Here is a 21,488-nt window from a genome sequence, read left to right as displayed (position 1 = left end):
ATTATTTACCGGAATTATTTCACATTTTGTATTTGAAGTTCGTAATGGATACTACAGCCTATGCCAGAAAATCGTCTGTGCAGGCCCACGTTTAATAACCTCCATGGTACCTCGCTATATTCGGTATTTTGATGATTTTAGCTACATTATAAACAGATTTTTTTCAAGTTTCGCATTTGAATACTATAATAGCTTGTGACAAAAGTTGCCTATGCAGGTCCACGTTGTCTTATAGACCTTAATATACGGCTATATTCGGTATTTTTAAGATTTTAACAGAATTTTTTAACGGATTTTTTTTTTTTGAAAATTGCCAAATTTGTACCAAATGGTTAAAGGTATTCAAAGTTGGACCCGGCCGAACTTACAGCTTTTTCTCTTGTTTTCATTGGTTTTTAGTTAACTGCTCTTCATTCAAATCGATTCTGTTTTTCTTTTTTTTGCCGCAAAAAGTCATTGCATAACATTCCAAAAACAACAGGTAAATTGAAATAAAATTCAAATATTTTCTTCCAAAATAATTACCATTTAATCGTAATCAAAAAAAATAGCAACAGCGATTCCTCTTCTTCGGCTTCTTCAATACATTTACATGGTTTCTTTCACATTCCACATACCGAATATGGCACCGACACACAAATAAAAACAATTGGCGTTAAAAACAATTCACTTTAAAAATTAATTAGAAAATTGTAAAATTAACAACAACAAAAAAAACGTCGAAAAAATAACAATTTTGTTAAATATTTTATTTCGCTTGGATGATTTACTGCAACTCTGGTCTGATGCTTCAATGATTAACTTTTTTTGGCTTTTCGTTTTAATTTTTTAAATTGGGGTTTTATTTTTGTAATTTTTATTTTTAGATTGGCGATTTTTGTTGTTTTTCACTATTTTCTTCTTCTTTTTCTGCTGCTTGTATTGCTTTAAGAAGGTTGCTGATGGATGGTTGGATGGTGGTTGGTTGGTTGTTATGGTATTTTATTTTTATTTTTATTTTTTTTTCTTTTCGAGTGCCTCTACTGGTCGTCTGCTTTATTTTGATTCGAGGTATGCTTTTGGTTTAACTTTTCAAAAACAACTGAAGATTGCACCTGAATCGGAGGCTTGTTTAAGTCTTATGAGGTATATTTTACTTGTAATATGGTGTTGTTGTTGTTATTGTTATTTTTGTTGCTACTGCTGTTGTTGGTATGGCTTGTCGTGTTGATTTTGTTTTTTTGGTGTTTTCTTTCTCACATATAGGCAAATAGATAGTTGGTTTTATTGCAATGTGTAATTGTTGTTTTTTTTTTCAATGTGTGGGTTGTTGTTATTTTGCCACAACAACAAAAATCTGTCAATATTTTGTTTGTTTGTATATAGTTCGCTTGTACTACATGGTACACGCGCTCAAAGTTTGCAAAATGAATGGAGATGAGTGACTGACTGCCACCACCAATACTACGAAACTACTTCTGTTGCCAATACTTGCTCTTCTTGCTCCTGCTCATGCTCCTTCCTTCTTCTATGCTCCTGGCATGCAAGCAATACATTTGTAATACACACAAATATTAGTACACCAACACACTCACACATATACATATGAATTGTTATTATCGTATCAACAGAAATGCAACATTGTGGGAAATGAAACAACGTCAGTCTCTTTGCTGTGTAGCTGTCGTTTCATTTCCGCTTTACTCATACTTATTGTACTCGCAGTGATGTCAACACTTCCAATTGGTGAAAAAATGGTCACTTTTACAATTGAGCCGGATGAATGGAAATGCTTGTCAAAACGAGTTGGAATATGAATCCAGTAATGAAAAATCAGAAGTCGGGCGAGGTCGACTATAAGATAACCTACACCACTATAGATATTTTGTATAGCTCCCGTAACAAAAGATTTTATTTGAAGTTGATTATGCCACATATCAACATTTGGCTTTAGAGAAGTTATAATTTGGTTTCGGAGGGAACTAATATATGGGAGGTATATCCAATTCTGATTCGATTTTCACTAAATTTGACGGAGATATTTTAATCTTTTATAACAAATAAAAAAATTGCTATAGAGTGCATTATGTCACTTCAAAAAGGATTATATTAAAACAAGTAAAAAAAATTAACTTCGGCCGGGCCAAATTTTTAATACCCTCCTCCTTCTTAGGGTAAAGGAAACGTTAGAAATGTGGCAAAAACCATTAAAATGCCGAATATCGGGAGGTACCGTTATATGGGGACTATATCAAAACGTGGACCTATACATACAATGTTTCGCCACACGAACTTGGACCCATTATGACCCACAAATACCAATTTTTAGACAAATCAGTGAAAAAATGTGGCAAAAAACCATCAAAATACCGAATATCGAGAGGTACCGTTGTATGGGGGCTATACCAAAGCGTGGAGCGACATATCTCATTTTCAATAACAACCATCCTAGACACAATACAAATTGTTCTGCTAAATTTTGACGCTCTACGTCAAAAAATGTGGCCTGTATCGTGATTTCAACAGGCAGCCAGACAGACGGACATCGTTAAATCGACTTAGAATTTTATGCTGATTATGAATATATACACTTTATGGGGTCTGCGACGAATATTTAGGGATGTTACAAACGGAATGACAAAGTTAAGGTGGAGGGTATAACAACTTAAATAATATCAGTCGGTTTTGCCGACAGATGTATACCCTCAGTCTTGAGTTATGACTATTCTAATTGTTGACCTTCTATGGGAGAGGTTCCGAAACAGTTGGCCAATATCGTCCGATTCGTATCTGACCTAAAAATGATATAAATATTACAACGTGACACATTTGGACTATATCGTCTTCCTATATTTTATATTTATGAGATATCTGTAAATTTTTCGAAAATGTGGAAATTTGTGTGAGTTTCCAGATATGGCGGACCGAAATATTTAAATTCATCTAAAACAGATAAAAATATTGGTACGTGAAAAATTCAAAAGAAATAGAATATTTATATCCAATTTTATACGAAATCATAAATTCCGATTAATAGCATATTCATATCAGATTTTTATTATATATTTATAAAATTTATATCAGATATTTAATATATATTTAGATATAGCAAGTTGTATAGTAGCCGACTTGTTTCACAATGTATGACAAATATAAGTATTGGAAATTGTTACCCTTTGTGAATGAGATACCAGAACGGGTTAGCAAAAATATTTGGATGAGTGAAATTTGAAAAGGATTGATGCTTATTACGCGATCTATGAGCGTTTTTCTTTCCAAAAATGTGACCCTTTGTGAGGGAGGTACCAGAAGGAATGGTCCGATCTTTACCATCTTCATAACATATCTTGTGGTAATAGAAATATTGAGATTTGTTAAGTCTGAATGGAATCGGATGTTAATTTCGTGTTTTAGGTGCTTATTGGGTATTCAAAATGTTGACCCTTTATGGGGGAGGTTCCAGAAAGAATGGACTGACATTTTCCGTCTTCACAGCAGATCTTGTGTTAGTAGAAATACTGAAATGTGTGAAATATGAAGAGAACCGGATGCTTATTTCGGATTTAATAAATGTTTCGGTTATTCGAAACTTTGACCTTTTGTGGGGGAGGTACCAGAAGGAATGTTCCGATCTCTACCATCTCTATAACAGATCTAGTATTATACAGAAATAAGAACTGTGGACATCAACAGTACTTAAAGTCAACTGAACGAGTTCAGTGTATGTCCATTTTTAAATTTGATATAAATATTACGATGTGCCACGATTGGACCTTATCGACTACTCCTCCACTTTATATGATACTAGCGAAAAGTACGAAAAGTCCACCTTATAATTTATATTCATTCCAATCGTTCGTGTTTTGCCTTTTTAGTCCTAAAAATGCACAATTTGTGCCAAATTTTAAGACTTTCACGGATGGGTCCATTTCACAATGGACCCCCAAAACTATTTAAATGTTTTGAACGAACATAGTACGCATTTCCGAGTGGCCTCCATATAAATTTTCCAGCTCTATCCTAAGATCCAATCCCAAATTTATTTATTTATTTTTCGGAAAGTTGTACTACGCATGTCCCAAACCACCATCTTCTCTCCACTCTAGGCACCAACCGTGACTTTGATAGCAAATCTCAGAATTCCATATCTATACCAACACCCAGCGGCCACTTTTTATGGCATTTTGCACCCTTCGTACATTCATACTCCGCATTTCTAAAACTATAAACATCAACAGTGACATCCACATCAAATTTCAGGATTTCAGCTCTATCCCAACATCCAATAGTGAATTTAGTAGCATTTGGCTCATTTTGTATAGTTAAAGTCAGTATTTTAAAAACAATCTCCATATATAAACCGCAGATACCTAAAGAGGGCTCAATATAAAATTTCAAGATTTCAGCTCTGTCATTTTCTACATTACCAAATTTAGTACCTCTGGTATAGTTATTGTACGCATATTTAAAATCACCTCCAAATCTCAACCTCAGATACCAACAATTTTCTAAATATCAAATTTCAGGATTTCAGCTCCATTCCTTCACCCACTACTGAATTTAGTACTATTTAGTACTTTTTTTGCAATTGTAGCATCGATTTCCAAAATCACCTCCATACCTCAACCCCGGATAACAACGGAGACCACAATATCAAATTTCGGGATTCAACCTCGATACCTTCACCCAATATTCAATAGTGCCACTTAGTAATTTTCGACCACAAGCACCAACAGTGACACTATATCAAATTTTATGATTTCAAACCTATACCTTTACCCAATACCAAGTGTTAGTACTATTTAATTTCGTACAATTATAGTACACATTTCCAAAACCAACTCCACATCTTCATTTCAGATACAAACATAAACCTTAATATCAAATTTGAGAATTCTAGCCCCATTCCTTCTCCCAAAACCAAATTTAGTACCATTTAGAACTTTTCGTACAAATTGTGGGACGCATTTCTAAATCCAACTCCAAATCTCAACTTCAGACACCATCAGTAATCTAAATATCAATCACCACCAAATCTCAAACTCAGATAACAACATTACTCTAAATATAAAAATTTCAGAGTTTTATCTCTATTCCTTCACCCAATACCAAATATCGTACCATTTAGTATATTCACTGCTATGGTGGTACAAACTTTCCAAACCACCTCCATATTCCAAGGTTAAACATAAACAGCGACCCTAATACCAACATTGTAGATTTTAAGCGCTAAATATTAAATTTCAGGATTCCAGCTTTATCTCTTCTCCAACACCAAATTTAGTACCACTTTGTATTTTTCGAAAAATTATAGTAAAATTTCCCAAAACCACCTCCATATCTGAATTCCATATACCAACATAGGCCTCAATATCAAATTTGAGGATTTTATCCTTTTACCCAATACCAAATTTAGTACCATTGGTACTTTTCGTACAAATCTACGACACATTTCTAAATCCCCTCCAAATCTCAAACATAAAAACAAACACTACTCCAAATATCAATTTCAGGAATTTTATCTCTCTTCCTTCATCCAATACCAAATATAGTACCATTTGGTACTTTTCAATTATAGTACAAACTTTCCAATCCAGCTCCATATTTCATGGCTACACATGAACAGCGACCCTAATATCAAATTTTTGGACTTCAAGCACTAAATATTAAATTTCGGGATTCCAGTTCTTTCTCTCCATCCAACAAAAAATTTAGTACAACTTAGTACTTTTCGAAAAATTATAGTAAACATTCCCAGAGCCACTTTCATATTTCAATACTAGATACCAACATAGGTCTCAATATTAAAATTTAAGGATTCCCTCATTATCCCTTTGCCCAATATCAAATTTAGTACCATTTGGTACTTTTAGTAAAAAATTACAACACATTTCTAAACCCCCTCCAAATCTCAAACACAGATACCAAAAGTAGTCCAAATATAAACATTTCATTGCTGCAAACTTAGTACTATTTAGTACTTTCCGTACACTTGTAGTACACATTTCTTAATTATTATTCTTAATCCACTTCTTTATCACAACCCTACCACATACAGAGAACCAAATATAAAATTTCACAATTTCAGCTTCATCCGTTCACCCTAAACCAAACTGTTCCAAATTTAGTACTATTTAGTACAGATCGCACACTTAGTACACATTTCCAAAACCGCCTATATATATGAATCTTCTTCTCATACCAAATTTCAAGTTTTTAGCTTTATCCCTTCACATAATACCAAATTGTACCATTTTAGATATTTAGTACCATTATAGAACTTTTATTAACCTTAAAGTTCGAATTTCTAAAAACTCTTTGGTCCATTTATCCTTCACTGCATCAGTGACCCTCAATCCAAATTTCAGAGTTCTAGCTCATTCCAATTGTCAAACACTAAGTATGCAATTTTTAGTACAATTATCGCATTATTACATTCTAGAACAAATAAGTACTAATATACATATTAGGATTTGTAAAGTTTGAACCAAATTGGAAGATTTTTTCTTGTTCTATGAAATAAATGATTTTGTGTCAAAACTTCGACCGACGGATTTTCGAGACGAATGGATTTGATCAAAAGAGACCTCGACGAGGCATATTTTGGCTGTATCAAATTATATATATATCCTCTTTAGCCATAATACTGAGAGTACATATAATAGTCTTGAATACTTATACAACAAGAAGCTCTTTATTGAAAACCGCCAAGTTGCCTTCACTGGCCATTCACGTAAAATATCTCTCTCCCTCTCCCCTATTTCCACTTTACTAATTTCTCTCACACAAATGAAAATATTTCTTCCGTTGTCGATTATGGGCGATATGCAGGATTGCCATTTATGAATATCAATAAAGTACAAGTACGAAAAACCAATACAATGTGTCAAAAAATGTTGTCAACATTTGTCAACTATTTCTCAATCTGACAAACTGTGGCAACAGTGCTGTCATACAAAATTCCACCACCATTCCAATCAGAATCTTACTCTCAAACAAACAATTCTCTTTCCATTTTTTAGTATTTTCGTTGGGGTGGTAAAAGTGCTGCCACCTTCTCTGAGAAATGTATTTCGTTCATATAAGAGTATTGGTGTGTCCATGTGCATGTATGTCAACAATCAACACAACACAAGCTCATACGTCAAACACTACACGATGGCTGGCTGGTTGGTTGTATTGGATTAGTTTGTTTACAGATTTAGCGCTGCTGTGTTGTTGTTATGTTCCATTCCACCAACTTATGGGGCTTTACATACCGAGTTTGTCATAAGATTATCGTAAGGTTTATAAATAAAAGCGTGTAGCTGGTTTACACGGGTGGTAGCTATGAGTATTTCTCATAATCATTTCTTTTTTTAATTCATTTAGCAGCATGAGTAGGCTATGTCATTTGATTGTAATTCGCAACGCAGATAATTATGTGAATCTATTCGAAAATCACATTACCCAGATTTGTAAGGGTTTATACGTTTAAATAATCGAAATTTGTATGCACATAATTTGGACATAATGGTTTTACGAGACATATTTTCGTGAGAGACACACTAGGTACAATTATGTAATTTAGGGAAAAAACGAGGTCATTAGGTTTAGAGGTAGAGTCTCTATTGATATATTGACTTTGAAATGTCTTTAGCGGATAGAATAGCTTCTAAAGAGAAAATAAGCAATGTAAATGGCGCACAATTGTGTCATATTTCAAATATTCCAATGAGGAATATTTATGAATATTTGATGCAAAAGCAGAATAAAAGTGGCGCCCAATGTAAAAAAAGGAATCAAAACTTTTATGAAGAGAAATGAAGTGGCGCCCAACATTTCACTTTGGATTTGAAAGTTAATGAGTTTAGAAAAGTTTAGCTAATTGCAGCGATCATGCTGGTCGTTTTTTCGGAAATTTGACCAAAAAATATAACAAAAGTGGCGCCCAACGAATTAAAAAAGGACAAATATAAGGTCAAGTATATCCAGAAAATATTTTCTTATGACATAGGACATATTTGGTTTTTGACTTATACGCCAACTTATTGTAGAGCGGGATTAATAATGGATATGGAGCCCATTATTTGGAAAAGCCTGCCAAGCTCATTAAACTTGCAATAGCATAAATAAAGCATAAATTAAAAAAAACAACAAATATAAGGTCATCCAAACCTATTTATTTATGATATAGGGAAAATGTGGTGCTCGACATATACGCCGACCTTTTGTAGAGCGGGATTAATGATTTAAATGGTGCCCAACATTTAGAAAAGTCTGGCCAAGTTAATTTAACTTGCAATGACCATGATATTCTTTCGAAAAGAAAACAAAAGTGAAAAAATGGTGCTCACCGTCGAAAAACATTTCCATAAGTTATATTCCTAAGGAAAAAAATGTCATCTATGCTTTGAAGTTTTAGCGCCAAGATTTATACACGGATCTAATAAAGAATGTTAAATGGGGAGAAATTAATAACTTAAATGGCGCCCAACAGTTGGCCACGGATATGATAATTAATGTGGTTTGAAAAGTTGGTCAAAAGCTAAATTTATTGCAAAAATTACAAAATTTTCGTCAGAATCTTGACAGAAAAAATATTGAAAAATGGTAACCAGCGTAAAAAAAGTTTTTTTAAAGAAATGGCGCCCAACGTGAAACCAGAATCTCAACATGAACTACTCTAAGAAGTAAACATCTGTCCAAGCATAAATGGCTATGATTATATGTCAAATATTGCGTTGGACTTTGTACAAACCTTTAATATACAGGGTGAGATAAAAAAACTGGAGCAAAGAAAAAATGCCATAATTTTTAATTTTATTGAATGAAGGCAAAAACTGTCGGAAATAGCATCAAATTTTAGAAAAAGTTCAGATTTGTTCGAATTGGTGACCTTTGGCATAAATTATGTCCTTCAAACGCCAAATGAAGCCATCACACGCTGCCTGAATGTTGCTTTGCAGTATTTTGGAACATTACCGGCGAAGCGCTTGCTTGAGGTGATCGTTGACAATTTGGTATTTTTAGTGCCAACCTTGCTTTCCAAAAATACTCCAGACACAATATTCCAACGGATTGGTATCCGGAGATTTTGGTGGCCATTGTGCGCTGGAAATGAAGCGAGGAACCTCATTTTGTAACCATTCTTGGGTGGCGCGTGATGAATGCGATGATGCTGCGGCCAAAATGTTGGCGCGCCCAAGACTGTAATACACCCTCCAGAATATTGTCGCTAATATTCGACCTTTATTCTGATGCCACGGTCGATTAATACGAACGAAGAGCGACCATCCGCTGTTATGGAGGCCCACACCATCAGTATGGCCGGCGCTTGAGTTTTGGTGGCCAACCGAAGGTGCAAAATTCCAGCTGACCTCTTTGGTAAGCGCCGATCACACGATCATTTTGTTTGTTTCTGGTGGACAACGATTTTTTTCACATCAGAGAAGCCCAAATTCGGCAGTTCACAACCTTCGCCCAAGCGACGCAGCTCTTTTGAGTCTATTTTCTTTCTGTTGCGGTATAAATTCTTGCACTTTTTGGAATTTCAATGGATTTAACACGAGCTCATTTTTCCATATTTGCCGAATGGAATATTGCGATATGTTCAGCGCACGAGCCATTTTTCGGCCACTGTGACGCGGGTTTCGATCAAGTCGCTTCTTTATTTTCGAACTATTTCTGCTGATGTTCCTGTTTCCTTCCGTCCACTACCTTGACGTCGGACTACCGTACCAGTATCACAATATTGAGCGATGGTACGAAACACAAAAGATTTATTTACATTTAATGCTGGAGGAGTGCTCTAACGATAGCCACTTGGGGGGTTTTCCAGCCAAATATAAAGAAATCAAACTATCACTCTTGAATTCCATCACGAATAACTTTTTTACTGGAGAATTCTCACCAAAATGCTCTTGTACACTTGTAAACAATATAATGAGCTGTCACTGGAATAATTTTAACAGCTGTCGAACGAATGACTTAGAAATGACAGTAGTCTGAAGTTGGTTGCAGTTTTTTCATCTCACCATGTGATACCCTGACTATAGTGTGGTGTAGGGTATAAAAATGGCGCCCAATGTAGTAGAAGCGTATTAAACAATCGCTAGCCTTTGGATAAATTAGGATTGAAACCTGCTACACAAATCTTTTGCTTAGAAAAAATTTGGACTTCAATATTTAAAAGAACAAAAAAAAAAAAAAAAAACAGTGAAAAATGGCGCCCAACATAAAATAAGAATGTTCAGTAACGATACTCTTTAGATTACTAAGAATTTAAGGCAAGCCTAGAATTTGAGGAGTGGCGCCCAACGTAGGATAGACATTTTTGGAAATGCTACTCTTTAGGTGAATTAGGGTTGAAAACATTTAAACAATTCTATTTAGTTGCAATATATTGCGCAAAATTGGATCTCAGTGTAAGCGTATATTTATATATAAATATTTGGCGCCCAACGTGATTTACGTTATATATATGAAAGAAATTCTAATTTTTTATGAAGATATTTTACTCCAAAAAAATAGAGCAAAAAAATATTGTTAACGTTAAATATGGCGCCCAACATATGGACATTTTGTCATCTTGAAATTATATTGTTTCTAAAACTAATATGGCTTATAAAATATATTCTTTACCACATCTCCATTTTTTACTCCGATGATCCTTTCAAAAACACTTGCACCTACTTATATTTGTTTTGAAAGTATATTCAATTTTTTTTCTGACATGGCATTTGCTATTTTGCATATTTCTTCATCATGTGTTTTATGATGCAAATGCTTCACAAAAAAGGAAATGCAAATAACAATTGTTTGAAAATAAAGCAACAACAGAAAAAAAACACAGAAATATTTATGCATATCCATCATAATATTGCCAACCGAAGTCGAAATTATGCAAGCGTAACCATAAGGCATAACCATAAATGAATGTAAGCCAAGCCATACTTCCTTTTCAATTAGTTTGAAATGGAAATGAAAACGAGATGATATACATTAAGCATAACTAACAATGGAGTGGAGTAGATTACAAATACCATTCGCCGAAATGTTGTCATCTTTCGGACGAAGACGACAACTGGGTGTCATAAAATGAGGTGAATGCAACGCGGAGTTTTAAGAAGATTGGAAATCATGTTTTGTTTCCTGTCATCAAAAGATGTTTTTTTTTATTTTTTATTTCGATTTTTTAATTAAAAGTTCATAAACCCATACAAAACTCTTTAGACTAACTAAAATTCTGAAAAAGTTTGCCAAAAATATGGGCCATTTTTGCATTTCAATAAACATTTTCATAGTCACATAGGTTGGCTTGGCACACAAAGGATTTCAACTGAAAAAAAACAAAAACATAAATACAGCACTTCCTTTTGAGCGAAAAGGAATGTGTGCCCAACAATGTTGTCAATGTAGCGATTTTTTTTAAATATCAGAAACAAATTCTCCACTTTGATGGATATAGTTTTTTTTAGAGAATTTTGAAAGTATAATCAGATCTACAATCATGGAACATTAAAGTAAATTATTTCAAGAAACATCTAAAATAATGTTGTCAATGTTGCGATTTTTATCAAATATCAGAAACAAATTCTCAACTTTGTTGGACAACAATTTTTATAGAGAATTTTGAAAGGATACTCAGAGCTACAATCGGGGAACATTCATTTAAGAAACATCCAAAGCTATGTTGTCAATGTAGCGATTTTTTATATATCAGAACCGAATTCTCAACATTGTTGGCTAAAGATTTTTTAGAAGATTTTGAAAGCATAATCAGAGCTACAATCATAGAAAATTTAAGTATTTTTTTTTTCAAGAAAAATCCAAAGCAATGTTGTCAATGTAGCGTTTTTTATCAAATATTAGAAATAAATTCTCAACTTTGTTGAACATAGATTTTTTTAGAGAATTTTGAAAGGATAATCAGAGCTAGAATCAGTGAACCTTGAAGTACATTTTTTCAAGAAACATCCAAGACATAAATGTGGATTTTTGAAAAATAATTTTCAGGGGCAATCCAATCCAAGGATTTTCAGATACTATTTTTACAAGGAAATCCGAGCTATTAAATCTAATTTTTATTTCAAGGACCATTAGAACTTCAACTGGGAATTTTAAAATATATTTTAGAAGCTATCCAAATATCGTCGTTGATTTGTAAGGATATTTTTTTTCTAAAGATCCTTCACACTATAAGCATGAATTTCAATGAATATTTTTCCAAGGGCCTTCCAAACTATATACATGGATTTTTTTTATTAATTTTAATTTTTCCAAGGACCATTCAAACTATAAAGCTGACATTGATTGCTTGACATTGATGAACATTATTTTAAGGATCATCCAAGCTATAAATGCAGATTTTTTAGGAAATTTTTTAAGATATGAACGTTGGATTTTTCAAGAATATTTTTTCCAAGGACAGTCCAATTAAAACAGTGGACAGTGGATCAGAACTTCAACTGTAGATTTTCAAAGCATATTATTTGCGGACTATCCAGGCTATAAACTTGAATTTTTAAGGAATATTTTTCCAAGTGCTTTTCAAACTATATGCGTTGATTTTTAAAGAATAATTTTTGGATGGACCATCCCAGCTTCAAAGCTGATATTTTTAAAGAACCGTCCTTTATGTAGATTTTTAAGGAATATTTTTTTAAAAACTATCCAATTTATAAATGTTGCATTTTTCAAGAATATTATTTCCAAGGACAACAAAAACTGTGGACAGTCTAATTATGAAATGTTTTCAAGGACTTCCTAAGTAAAAACCTTCGATTTTTCGGACCATACAACCTTTAAATGTGAAATTTTAGGACTTTTTTCAAGGATCATCCAAGCAATGACCGAAGATTTATTAATTTTTATGAGAATCGCCTTAACCCTTCCAAAATACCATTTCGGAAGCATTATCTGAGTTTTGATCTAAAACTTAAAAAATCCAATTTTTGAAGGACCATCCGATCTGTAATTGAGGATTTTAAACACAATTTTAGAAGGATTATTAGGGCTTTTTAATATAAAATGTCAATAGGTCTTTAGAGCCGCTATCTTGGATTTTTGATGAAGAGTTTTTAAAGAGCCATTTAAACTAAAGTCGTGTATTTTTAATCTCTGTGTTTTGGAAGGATTAGAGCAGAGCTTTAATCAAGGATTTTTAAATAAAAATTGCTGAAGGACCTGCAGATATTTTATCATAGATTTTTAGAAAAATTAAAGCAGCTGTAATGGAGAATTTCTGAAAGGTTTTAAAACGATTGCCATAGTTATAATCAGGGACTTTTTAATAAAAATTGATAGGATATTTAGAGCTTTTATTTTGGATTTTAAAAGAAAATATTTTGAAGGAGGAGGAGGGAGTTTTGAATGAATAATCAGTATTTTAATCAGGATTTTTTAACCAAAAACTCTTTAAAGGGCTTTTTATTTAGACTTCTGTTGGAATCATTTTAAAGGGCCAACAGAGCTATAGTCTATGATTTTAAGCACTGGTTTTTTGGATGGATTACCAGAGCATTAATCTGAGATTTTAAAATTAACAATTTATTAAAGGGTCTTCAGAGCTTTTATTTGCAGCGATATTCAAGGAATTATGCACCATTTTGGGAAGGTTTGTCAGAGCTATAATCAGGTTTTTTGAATGCATTTCTTCAATGGATTTTTATGGAATGTTTAAGCACATGTTGTTTGAAGGGTTAAAACCTCCTTTCGTGGGAGAAATATCAATGTTTTAATCACAGAGTATTAAAACATTTTGAAGGGCTTTCAGAGCAGTTTTCTTGCACTTTTGAAAAGAGTATTTCAACGGCTAATCAGGGCTACAGTCCGAAACTATTTATTTATTTTTTGAATGATTTGAATGATCATTAGATGAAGAAAAAATTTGACCTCAGTCTATAATCGTGAATTTTTTAAGGATGATAAAAGCTAGAATCGAAAACTTAAATAAAGTCGTTGATAGAACATTTTTAAGGACCATAAAGGCTACAGTTGGGGATTTTCAAGAAAATTGTTGGATCTACACCCATGATTTTTATATACAATTTTTGAAACACTATCAACCAATAATCCTGAATAAAACAATACCGAATATAGGGAAGTACTGAGGGCTATACGAAGACCATGACCTGCAAAAACAAATTTCTGTCATAGACTGTTAAACCTATTAGGAACTTCAAATACAAGATTTGATATAATTCCGGTGAATAATGTCGCTGAAATCATCAAAATACCAAATATAGAGAGGTACTGTTATATAGGGGCTATAGGACCTGCACAAACCATTTCCTGTCGAAGGCTTTAAACCCGTTAAAAACTGTAAATACCCCTTAAAAAGTAAATAATTTCAGTGAAAAATTGTCGGCAAAAGCATCAAAATACAGGATATAGGGAGGTACAGTTATAACATAGTCCATTTTTAATACAAAAAGTCCTGCAGACCAAAGACACATCTGAGTAAAATTTTATCAACCTACTTCAATTCGTTCGGAAGCTATAGTGATATCCACAGGCGGACAGGCAAAAGGACGGACATCGGCAAATCGACATAGAATTTTATGCTGATCAGGAATATATATAATTTGTGGGGTCTAAAATGTATACTTCGAGGTGTTTCAAACGGAATGACTAACTTAATACACCCTCTATGCTATGGGGAAGTTATAACAAGGCAAGGTGGCACCTCAGAGTTATAATTGAAGATTTACATTTCTTGAAAGAAGAAAAATTTTGAATAATAAAAAGAAAGTCTTTAAGGATCGTCAGAGCTATTTCTGCACTTAACAGTTTTTTACAATATGGCGACTTATGGGAATTGAAAAAGTGATACTCTTAAGACCAATAAAAATTGAAAATACATAAACCAACATACTTCGTTTTGATATTTTGGACTCTTTTGGCGCCCAACGTGGGAGCATTTAAGCTATAATCCAGGTTTTTTAAATAGGATTTTTGTGAGGATAATTTTAAAATTAAAAAATAATGAAAATGGCGCCCGAAATAGGATTTTTGCGAGGATAACCCAAGACACACCAACAAAAAAAGGACAAAACGTTTTTAAAATTATAAAATAATAAAAATGGTGCCCAAGTGAGAGACATTTTTTTCATTCGGAAATGTATGTGATGCTACTTTGAAGAATATTTAAATTTCTTATTTTCTAAAAATTTGGCGCCCAACGTAAATAGATTTTTTAATCAAAATTGAGTTTTTGTACTTTCAACACCTATTTATTTTCAGATATATTTGCTTAGACCAATTCGATTAAAATTAATTAGAGGCTTTTAAAGAAAGTATTTGAAAAACTGTTGGAGTTTAAGAGTAGATTTTTGAAGAAACCTTTTTTTGATAACAACCACAAAATTGTTGAAAAACCACATTAGTCTCATCAGTTTTGATATTTTCTATAAATTTAGGTATATGTATACAACGAGCGCCCATCGTGCGAAACACTTTTTACATTCCGTTTAGGTTTTCAACATTTAAGAAGGCTATTTAGGTGCAGTTATATTCACTCAAGGTATTTAGTCAAAACAAATAAAAGGTCAAAACGTTGTTTAAAATTAGCGTGGAAATGGCGCCCAACTTCCATCGAAATTTTTTTAATTTTGGTATTTTCTAGAATTTTGACGCCCAATGTGGATGTCGATTTTTTGTACCGAGAACAATTCAAACTGTAATGTGTATGGGTAAAAACATTTTATAAAGACCATCCAAGGTATAATCGTATGCTTTTTTTTGAAGACCATCCGATCTATTTATTAAACGAAAAATTTTTAAATATATATTTTTTTAAGTATCATAAATCGGAATGTTTTCAAACCTTTTTTTTTGTCAGGATCATACAAATTATAATTCTGGTTTCTCGTAAACAAATTTCCAAGACTTTTCAAGACACAGCAAAAATAAAAAGAACAGAATGTTTTGAGAATTACTAATGAAAATGGCGCCCAACAGAAGGACACTTTGTCATTAGGAAATCGGTATTACCACCCAAAACTAGATGGTCGAGGTCATTAAAACCACTTAAAAATGTTTACAATTTCTGTTGTCATGCGTTTTTGGAAAATATTGAATGTTGTTATTTCCAGCAAATTTGGCGCCCAACGCACATATTACAGGCTATAAAGGCTCAAATACATAAATTCAACTAATATACAAAAAAATATAAATGCCCAAAATGTTTTTGAAATTCTTGGAAATTTTTGAATGATTTAGTTTTGATTTTTGAAGAAAAAATGTTGTCACAATTTGACACCAATGCTGAAAAGCCTTTGGTGGTTGTACATTTGACTATTACCCCTGTTATTAAAATTTTAATTTAAATTTGAACTAAATTATTTTGAGAAACTGCTAGATTTTTAATCGCGAATTTTTTTCAGAACATTTGACACCACTGTTGGCAAGCCTTTAAGCATTGCACATCTGGTTTGAGCAATACCCCACCCTTATTTTTTACAATTCCAAAAAACTACGAAACATACGATAAAAACAAACCCCAAGAAGAGCAACGAAAAGGGTGGGTGGTGGGTTAACGCATAATCACGTAGTAAAGGCGGAAAAAGTGGAACAAACAAATTTAGCAGGACACGATGAAAAACAAAAAGGAACACAAAATCCAAAAACAAAACGAGGGCGAAGATAGTTATGAAGTTGCTTCGTTTCTACAACAACAAAAACCACAAGAACACCATATATACCAACAGTTTTTTTTGGAGAAGAAAATCAATACCGAACTCCAAAAGAAGAAGCTTATCACTGGGTTTATGTAACTCCTTTCACACCAAAACGTAAAGAGGATAATTTACAAGGACATATTTTGAGACTTACCATTTTCTGAAAATCTTCCCGTATTTCGCCATTAACAAATCCATCTGTTGTCGTTGTGGTTGTTCCTGTTGTTGTTGGGGATGACGATGCCTGTTTTTCCATGTTTGTTTTTATTGTGGATTTTATTGATTGATCCTTGGCCACGGTGTCAATTTTTGTTGAACCAATATCCTGCTGCTGCTGTTGTCCATCCTGGCCTCCCGTTACCGATTTGGATGTGGAATTATTTGTCTCCGTGGTGCTGATTTTCGGGTTTCCTTCTACCGCCTCCGTTTTGTTGGAATATTTGAAATTTTTACGCAAGGATAATGACCGTTCCAATGTTGCATCCGACGAAGGCTTCTGAGTGATTAAAGCCAATTTACGGCGTATTGTTTGAAAACGACCACCGGTTATGTTCGCGTTTGCCGTCGTTGTGTTGTTGTGGGTGTTTGTTGTGGTGCATTCCACCCCTGCTGCTGCTGCTGCCGCTGCCACGGCTGAGGAAGTTTCATTTGCCACACGTTCCATAATGAGCGATGTTGCTAAATTGGATTTGTAAGCGGACATGCGCAGTGGCACATCACCAACACCGCTCTTACGACAATTGTCACAGCTATTGTTGTGGTTGTTGATGTTCGCGTTACCTCTGAATTGGAACGTATTTTTCCTGCCACTCTGGCTTTTGGTCCAAATTGTTGCCAATGGATATGGAATTCGGGTCTTAGTTGTGGAGTGTAGGGCCAAGGCGGACAGCGGACGTCTCGGTGAAACGTAAGGTGTTGAGGTTTGCAAAACCGTTGCAGGTCTCCGTGGCAATGTTGCAACGTTTGGGCAATTCTCTTCGTTCGGTATATCGCCAGGAATGAGGGTCTCTTTGCTGCTGCTACGGCTAAGGTTGGCTGCTTGGTTCTCTTCCAGCTGTAAATTTTTAAAGACCACAGTTCGATGGTCTATTTGGGGATATGACGTTGTATAGGATGTTGTTGCTGTCGTTGATGATGACGATGACATCATATTGGGGAGCTAATTTGGTAACTGAAAATGAAAAAAGAAAACAAAAATTTTAAATATTGAAAGTGAGCGGGAGAACAGCTGTCAAAGTTCTGTCATAACCTTGAAGATTTATTTTTGGCAACGAAAATAGCATTTGGTCATTGTCAGTAAAAACAGGAGAGGAGAAAAACTTTACTAGAGGAGGAGAGAATATATCTTTTTTGGTTTTTTAAATAATATTTGTTAAGGACCTTCAGACCCGCAAAGGACCTTCAGATCTCTAAACGTAGATTTTTGTAGAATAATTTTTCGAGGACTTCCAGCCTTCCAAAAGTGGGACTTTAAAGAGTAAATTCTAAAGGTCTTAAAACGTGTACCTTTGAAGGATGTTTTTTCAAGGACTTCCAGACCTATAAACGTGGATTTTTTCAAGGACTCTGAGACGTCCTAACGCCTTCCAGATCTTCAAAAGTGGATTTTTAAGGACATTTTTTTCAAAGGTCTACCAGACCTCCAAACGTGGATTCTTAAAAAAATTTTTTTTCAAGGACTTACAGACTTCCAAACGTGGATTTTTAAAAAATATTTTTTCAAGGACTAAAGAATAATTTTTCGGGGACTTCCAGACGTGGATTTTTAAAGAATATTTTTTCAGGATTAAAGAATATTTCTTCAAGGACTTCCAGAAGTGGATTTTTAAAGAATATTTTTTCAAAGACTTCCAAACGTGGATTTTTAAAGAATATTTTTCAAGGACTAAAGAATATTTATTCAGGGACTTCCACTGCTTCAAACGTGGATTTTTACAGAATATTTTTTTAAACGCTTTCCAGACCTCCAAACGTGAACTTTTAAAGAGTATTTATTCAACATCTAATCGTGAATTTTTTAAATAATTTTTCAAGGATTTCCAGACCTCCAAACGTGGATTTTTAAAAAATATTTTTTCAAGGATTTCCAGACCTCCAAACGTGGATTTTTAAAAAATACTTTTTCAAGGATTTCCAGACCTCCAAACGTGGATTTTTAAAAAAATATTTTTTCAAGGATTTCCAGACCTCCAAACGTGGATTTTTAAAAAATATTTTTTCAAGGATTTCCAGACCTCCAAACGTGGATTTTTAAAAAATATTTTTTCAAGGACTTCCAGACGTGGATTTAAAAAAAAATGTTTTTTAAGGACTTCCACACGTGGATTTAAACAAAATATTTTTTTAAGGACTTCCAGACGTGGATTTAAAAAAAAAAAAATTTTAAGGACTTCCAGACGTGGATTTTTAAAAAATATTTTTTTAAACGCTTTCCAGACCTCCAAACGTGAACTTTTAAAGAGTATTTATTCAACATCTAATCGTGAATTTTTTAAATAATTTTTCAAGGATTTCCAGACCTCCAAACGTGGACTTTTAAAAAATATTTTTTTCAAGGATTTCCAAACCTCCAAACGTGGATTTTTAAAAAAATATTTTTTCAAGGATTTCCAGACCTCCAAACGTGGACTTTTAAAAAATATTTTTTCAAGGATTTCCAAACCTCCAAACGTGGATTTTTAAAAAATATTTTTTCAAGGATTTCCAGACCTCCAAACGTGGATTTTTAAAAAATATTTTTTCAAGGATTTCCAGACCTCCAAACGTGGATTTTTAAAAAAATATTTTTTTTAAGGATTTCCGGACGTGGATTTTTAAAAAATATTTTTTTAAGGACTTCCAGACGTGGATTTAAAAAAAAAAATATTTTTTAAGGACTTCCACACGTGGATTTAAACAAAATATTTTTTTAAGGACTTCCAGACGTGGATTTAAAAAAAAAATTTTTAAGGACTTCCAGACGTGGATTTTCAAAAAAATATTTTTTTCAAGGACTTCCAGACGTTGATTTTTAAAAAATATTTTTTTAAGGACTTCCAGACGTGGATTTTTAAAAAATATTTTTTTAAGGACTTCCAGACGTGGATTTTTAAAAAATATTTTTTTCAAGGACTTCCAGACGTGGATTTTTAAAAAATATTTTTTTCAAGGACTTCCAGACGTGGATTTTTAAAAAATATTTTTTAAGGATTTCCAGAAGTGGATTTTTAAAAAATATTTGTTTAAGGACTTCCAGACGTGGATTTTTAAAAAAATATTTTTTTTTCAAGGACTTCCAGACGTGGATTTTTAAAAATATTTTTTTAAGGACTTCCAGACGTGGATTTTTAAAAAATATTTTTTTTTTCAAGGACTTCCAGACGTGGATTTTTAAAAAATATTTTTTTCAAGGACTTCCAGACGTGGATTTTTAAAAAATATTTCTTTTTTCAAAGACTTCCAGACGTGGATTTTTAAAAAATATTTTTTTTTTTCAAGGACTTCCAGACGTGGATTTTTAAAAAATATTTCTTTTTTCAAAGACTTCCAGACGTGGATTTTTAAAAAATATTTCTTTTTTCAAGGACTTCCAGACGTGGATTTTTAAAAAATATTTTTTTTTTCAAATAAATATTTTTTTTTTCAAGGACTTTCAGACACTTCTTTTTTTTACTTATATTCCAGAGTTTCAATCGTGGATTTTTAAAAAATATTTTTTTTTCAAGGACTTTCAGACACTTCTTTTTTTTACTTATATTCCAGAGTTCCAATCGTGGATTTTTAAAAAAATATTTTTTTTTCAAGGATTTTCAGACACTTCTTTTTTTTACTTATATTCCAGAGTTCCAATCGTGGATTTTAAAAAAATATTTTTTTCAAGGACTTCCAGACGTGGATTTTTAAAGAATATTTTTTTCAAGGACTTTCAGATACTTATTTTTTTAGAAAAAAAATTATTTCATTTTTTTTCAAGGACTTCCAGAGTTCCAATCGTGGAGTTTCAAAGACTTCCAGACGAGGATTTCTTAGCATTATTTTTTAATTTTTTGTTTTCTAATGAAGAATACATTTTTAGAAATTCTTTTTTTTTTCCAAAAAAAAAAAAATCTAAAAAATATTTTTGTTCTGTTGATGATAGGGAATCCGACGTTTAGGATGTCAATATGAACAATCGGGAATCGTGCGACTAATTTCAAATAAATAAGTGTTTTTTACCACTCATACTACGTATGTCCTAAGGCTGAGATTTCCTCAAAATTGTCTTCTTAAATTGTGTGAAAATATATTTTCTGTAAATGGCGCCCAACATGGGCCATGGGCATACAAACATTCGTTATGACCACCACTTCAATGTAAATATACTTTATTTCTTAAAACCTCATGAATGAATGTTATGGACAAAGCCTTGAACACATACAGGCTTCTGTTATTACGATCTTCTAGACAAATTATCAAGCCATGGAGATCTGAAACCGCATAAATCAATATTTACTTTAAGAAATGGCGCCCAACGTGGTACTCTTTTCAAATAGAGTTCAACAGACTGAACTCCATTATGATTGTCTTCTAACAGGTTATTTAAAACAAAGCCTTCCAAAACGCGTTGAATTTATATCGACTACAAGAAAATGGCGCCCAACGTGTCACTTTGTTAAAACAATACATATTTTCTAGATAACATTTATAACTCAATGCTGTTCTGAACCCTTATCAACCAAGACTTCTTCTGTACAACGAGCCAAAGACTCCTGCGGGACAGTGGGAGTACAAAAAAATATTCAGAAAATCACTAAAAAAGGGGATTTTTATAGAATATTTTTCAAGGATTCCCAAGCTATAAATAGGGAATTTTTAAAGACTATCATCCAA

The 21,488-nt window shown here is 33.0% G+C and overlaps 1 protein-coding gene across 4 annotated transcripts in view; it reads right to left on the bottom strand.

The window, feature by feature from the left end:
- Positions 1-21,488, bottom strand: part of LOC101895780 (protein quick-to-court) — a 95,181-nt gene that overhangs the window by 38,156 nt on the left and 35,537 nt on the right. For all 4 annotated transcript variants that reach the window (XM_020036795.2, XM_005183677.4, XM_011294292.3 and 1 more), the window contains exon 2: positions 16,795-17,811. In XM_020036795.2, the coding sequence (XP_019892354.2) occupies positions 16,795-17,790 (996 nt within the window). In that variant the 5' untranslated portion in view covers positions 17,791-17,811. The remainder of the gene's footprint in view (positions 1-16,794; positions 17,812-21,488) is intronic.

The sequence above is a fragment of the Musca domestica genome, unplaced genomic scaffold, assembly GCF_030504385.1.
Source record: "Musca domestica strain aabys unplaced genomic scaffold, Musca_domestica.polishedcontigs.V.1.1 34, whole genome shotgun sequence".
Taxonomy (NCBI): Eukaryota; Metazoa; Arthropoda; class Insecta; order Diptera; family Muscidae; genus Musca; species Musca domestica.
Note: the sequence above shows the minus strand (reverse complement) of the source record. Positions and strands in the feature narration are given on the sequence as shown.